Source organism: Triticum dicoccoides, chromosome 7B (assembly GCF_002162155.2).
Source record: "Triticum dicoccoides isolate Atlit2015 ecotype Zavitan chromosome 7B, WEW_v2.0, whole genome shotgun sequence".
Classification (NCBI taxonomy): Eukaryota; Viridiplantae; Streptophyta; class Magnoliopsida; order Poales; family Poaceae; genus Triticum; species Triticum dicoccoides.
Window position 1 is genome coordinate 5,027,209 of NC_041393.1, and position 5,170 is coordinate 5,032,378.

The window sequence follows — 5,170 nt, forward strand, 5'->3', positions numbered from 1 at the left end:
GAGAGAGAGAGAGAGAGAGGCGTGAGGGCGTGGGTGCGATCCGGCCCTTTTTAGTAGGTCAGAGTTCTTTGCCGTCTGCTAGCAGACGACAAAGTGCATACCTAGCGGGGTGGGGCCGGGGGGAAACGGATGACGTAACAGCCATTTTCTTTGCTGACAGCTGGCGGACGGCAAATATGTTTTGTCGTCAGCCAGCAGACGGCAAAGAAAATGGCCGTTAGGGCACCCTCGTAAGCCCGCCACCCACCCTCTTTGTCGTATGCTGATGGCAAAGCCTTCCGTTGTCGTCCGCTGTCTTTTTGTCGTCCGTTTTCTTGTGGCTGATGGCAAAGACCTTCTTTGCCGTCAGCTAACGGACGACAAAGAGTTGGCAGACGGGAAATAAGCTAATTCCAGTAGTGGTACTTTAAAAAAACATAGACATATTTTTTTAAAAATTCTTCAAATTTGTTAATATTGATTAAATTTGTGGATATTTTTAAGCTCATGGCCATTTAAAGTTTGTGAACATTTTTAGAACTTGAAAACAATTTTTTGTGAACGTTTTTTTAAACCATGAATATATTTAAGAATCATGATTTTTTTCTAAAATTCATGATTTTTTTAAAGTTATAATATTTTTAAAGTTCCTTAAGCATCATTTAATTTAACTAACCTTTTCAAATAAAAAGAGATAGGTGATTTTTTCTGAGCTAGCAGTGATATGAGTGAAAAAAAACTAAACGAGCGAGAGGAGTTGAGAGCCAAGTTGAGCGAGCAAGAGCTTCGTGTGCTGACCTAGGACTTTCTGTTCCTAAGACTTTCCTGTTCCTATCTATAAGGGAGAAGTGCTCCTGCCTGTCCGTCGTGCTCTTTGCAGAACACCTTGTTATTTTCTGAAATCAACCCGTGGTCCAGATTTAAGTAAGTTCAGAAAATATATTTTGCTTTCTGCAATTGTTTTATAAAAATCAACCCGTGGTCTAGATTTAAGATTGTCTAGAAAAACCTTTTGCTTTTTGTAGAAAACCACTGACATTTGGGTTAATCAAGGACAGATTCAAATGCTTTAAAAAATATGTGTAATGCCAATTTTACATGTTATATATGGAATATGATCAGAAAAATGTGTACAATCTAAATCTGATATTATTTTACATGTTAACATCCTAAAAACACTATTTAGGATGCAAACTTAATCAATAGCTCACAAACCGTCTTTCTCTCGTATCGGTGCCGATCTGGATTGGAAATGAACACCTCAGTAAAACCAGATTGGTGACGAAAGAAACCATCTATATCACGCATGCATGCCTCGGCAAAACCTCGCAGGGGAGAAAGAATGCAGATTTCTCATCTTATGTAGTGTGAGAGACAAGCCTTAGGATTGAACACATTCAAACGTGTTGTAATTGTGTGAGCCCTGAGGCCACCGTCGACGGGGGTGAAAGAAGTATAAGCGGCACCACAGATGTGATGCCATGTTAAAATAAATGACATAGATCTATTGGGGTTTTGAGTCATGATAACTGGGTTAGCGACGCGTTTTTTTTCTCTTGTTGCATCGCATAGACACTTTTGCTAGTGATATCCTAGGAACAAAGGAGGCCTTAATAAAAGTACCCAAAGTGACAAAATAAGACATTGCCGATGCATGTGCTTGGGCTCCTGAATTACCCTAGTTACTAAGAATTAATAGGTTTACTAATATCGATCAGTCGATTTCGGAAAATGCAAACTCAGTTTCTTAGTACAAGAAATGCAACTTGCACGTTTTTCAGAAAACTATAGCCGCATGTTAAAGTGCAAGTTGTACTTTCCATATGGAGGAAAAACCTCAATCAACTGGTGGACCTAATTATAAATGCATATTGCTGGTATGCCCATTGTGGTTAGAACAGTGCAAGCATTGATATGCTAGCCGCTCTGTAATCCACGCCCACTTTTCACAATCTTTTGCTTATGTATAAATATGTGCTCAGCAATCTAAACACGAAATATAAGCCCTCCACTTTCTCTTGTTGATTCATCTACTAGCAGGTCGCAGTGAAGACGTTCACACTCTTTTCATATCCGTCCCGCCACCACCGCCATGGTACTACTCCTAGACAATCAATTTTTCATTTGTCATGGTTCTTCCGCAGAATTCCACCTCTTCTTACTTTTTCTATGTGTATCTACTGTGACCACCCTCCTATACCTCATGAGCCGTTCGCGCACAGTATACGTTGTTGATTATGCGTGCTTCCGGCCAAACTCGAACTACCGCATCAGCAAGGCCGCATGGATTGAGAATATTCACCATTCCCGGTCCTACGATGACAGCGGCCACCTTCGCTTCTTGACCCGTATTTCTGAACGGTCAGGCCTTGGTGATGAGACCTACCTTCCTCCTTACCTTCATCATATCCCGCCGTATTATTGTTTAAGTGAAGCCCGTGCTGAGGTAGAGTTGTCCATCTTCACGACCATAGATGACCTGCTCCTGAAGACGTCTATCAACCTTGATGCAATCGCCATACTCATCGTGAACTGCAGCATCTTCAGCCCAACTCCGTCCCTTGCTGACATGATCATCAGAAGATATAAGCTCCGAGATAATATTTGCAACGTGCAACTGTCTGGGATGGGCTGCAGCGCAGGGCTAATCGCCATGGGTCTTGCGAAGAACCTTCTGCAGAACTCTCCCTCTAGCGCGCATGCGCTGGTTGTGTCCACAGAGATCTTGACTGGGACCTACTACACCGGGAGGAAGCGCGAAATGCAGCTGACCAACATGTTGTTCCGCATGGGTGGCTCGGCGGTGCTCCTCTCAACATCGAGTAACAAAGCTCGTTTTGAGCTGGCACACGTAGTTCGGAATTGTACCAGCTCCCAAGACAATGCATACCGATGTGTATCTTATGAGGAAGATGGTGAGGGAATTCTTGGTCTCAATTTATCCAAGGACCTTGTGGACGTCGCTGGCAAGGCTCTCGGGGCTAACATCACCACAGTTGGACGGCTTATTCTCCCGTTGTCAGTCAAGATTGCATTTTTGCTCTCGTTCATCTTATCGAAGGTGCTAAGTGGAACCACGAAGCCATATGTGCCTGATTTCTGCAAAGCTTTCGAGCATATGTGCATACATGCAGGTGGTCGAGCGGTAATCGATGCTGTGCAGTGTAGCCTCAGCCTGCTTGATGAGCATGTTGAGCCATCAAGGATGACACTTCACAAGTTTGGGAACACATCGAGTAGCTCGGTATGGTACGAGCTGGCATACAGTGAGGCCAAGGGTCGAATGAGGAAAGGGGACCGAGTTTGGATGATTGGATTTGGCTCTGGATACAAGTGTAATAGTGCAGTGTTAAAGTGCATCCAGCCAGCAAAAAGTGCTGATAAGGCATGGCAAGATTGCATCAATCGCTACCCAATAGATGTTCCTAAGGAGGTGTAGAATATGATGTTATTTTGGTCATCTAGGACTATATTTGCTTCTGTGGGTTTTGTACTACCTGCTTGGCGTACCGCATGATGTATGCAGTGAATAATTTTAGCTCGGGGTTTGTCGGTTGGTGACATGTCGAAGTGGAAAAATGATTTACTATGTTTTCTTTTTGATGTTTGCCATCGCGTCGTATAAAACTCAGCCGCTCTTTTGCTGAGTAATGTACATTTGCCTGGCAATGGTAACTAGTGGGTTCTGCTGCAGTTTTATTGGAGATGTTTGCATTTTTACTGACGTGCTTTGCCTGGTACTACTTGGGTCGTTGCATTACAGTTGTCTGCGAGCCAGCATTAGATGGTTGTTGCTAATAATCGGAGGAAAAAACAATCACCAGCCAGCAAACGAACAACTATAATTTCATTTGTCAACTTGTAAAATGCTCATCTATGCAACCTTGATTCAACTACTGAATTTCCTATCCACTCATCTATGGGATACGTTGCCCATACAGTTGCGAACATAATGAATTTAAGGGTAATGATGAATTTCACAAGTTTTGGACGCAGAAATATAGGGTGTATAGTTTTTGGCACGGCAATTAAAGAACACACATGGAGGAAAAATTTCACAAGTTTTAGGCGGGATTACATCTTACTAATTGACATGAGAAAATAGATGAGCTTGCCTGATATAAGGAAATGTAATCAAATCCCTAGAAAAATTATCCAAACGAATGGTGTAACGCAATAAATCTTATATTTTAGATTTTATTCTCAAAAACCTATACACTTTATATCAAGGAACGGATGGAGTATTTAAATACACTTTATTTTGACATGAAGGCACTTGTATATTTATAAATTTTCATATTTTTGGAAAACTCACAAGATGTATTGGACGCTCAATAGTATTGTCCCTATTATTTGATTATGTAGTAGTGGACGTAATTACTTCTCTGAATTTAACCATTGTTAGAGACGTCCACCGGGTAATAACGGATGCAGCTAGGCCGGGTCCATCCATACGTGAAGATGGTTGTATACACACCCACCCAACTGTGTTGCACTCGTACCCTGCACTGAATCTGATCATCCACACCCTGTTGCCTTTTTTCATCTAGCGTTTGGCCTCAATGTATGATAACTCATACCGCACCGATGTGGTCGACTGTTTTCCAAATCAATGCAGAGTCATCTTCGATGGCTCAATATTCTTGTCTGATAGATTAAGACCATGTTGTACTGAGGTGATAACCGCCGGTCCATCGAGGATGCAGAAATACTCAAATCCAACACAAAAGTTGGGAACATGTAGCATGATCTTCCTCCAATTGAGCACATTTTTCTCCACATAGAAGAATAAAAACTTGAGAAGCTCTGATGCCGGTAGGACAAGAGGCTTGGTTGTCATTATATTGGCCTTGACTGTGTCCTTAGTGACATCCATAAGGTCTTTAGAGAGCAATTCCTAGGGTTCCCTTGTCATCTTCCTCTTGATAAAAACACTAGCAAGCAATGTTGTTTGCCGCAGTGATCGGTTGTGTGAGATGGCCAAGCCGAAACCGGGTCTTAGACTTGGAAGTGGACAACAACTTTACAGCACCGCCTATCGGAACAAGATGTTAACCAACTGCATGGAGCATGTATTTCCCGCATAGTAAGATGACCACTGGTGGAAAAAGGGCCTTTGGTCGCGGTTCGCAACTGCCATTAGTCGCGGTTGCGCAACCGCGACCAAATAGGCGCGACTAAAGCCCCCCCC

At 42.6% G+C, this 5,170-nt stretch overlaps 1 protein-coding gene across 1 annotated transcript; it reads left to right on the forward strand.

Annotated features, from left to right (window-relative positions):
* The first annotated feature begins 2,018 nt into the window (after nt 1-2,018).
* On the forward strand, nt 2,019-3,544 carry LOC119341764 (3-ketoacyl-CoA synthase 5-like). The gene has a single exon (XM_037613619.1). It carries the CDS (start codon nt 2,072-2,074, stop codon nt 3,416-3,418), a length of 1,347 nt encoding a protein of 448 aa, XP_037469516.1. The 5' UTR covers nt 2,019-2,071; the 3' UTR covers nt 3,419-3,544.
* The last annotated feature ends 1,626 nt before the right edge of the window (nt 3,545-5,170 follow it).

Excerpts from the sequence above, each read along its gene's own strand:
- LOC119341764 (XM_037613619.1), top strand. The coding sequence starts at position 2,072 with ATGGTACTACTCCTAGACAATCAATTTTTCATTTGTCATGGTTCTTCC.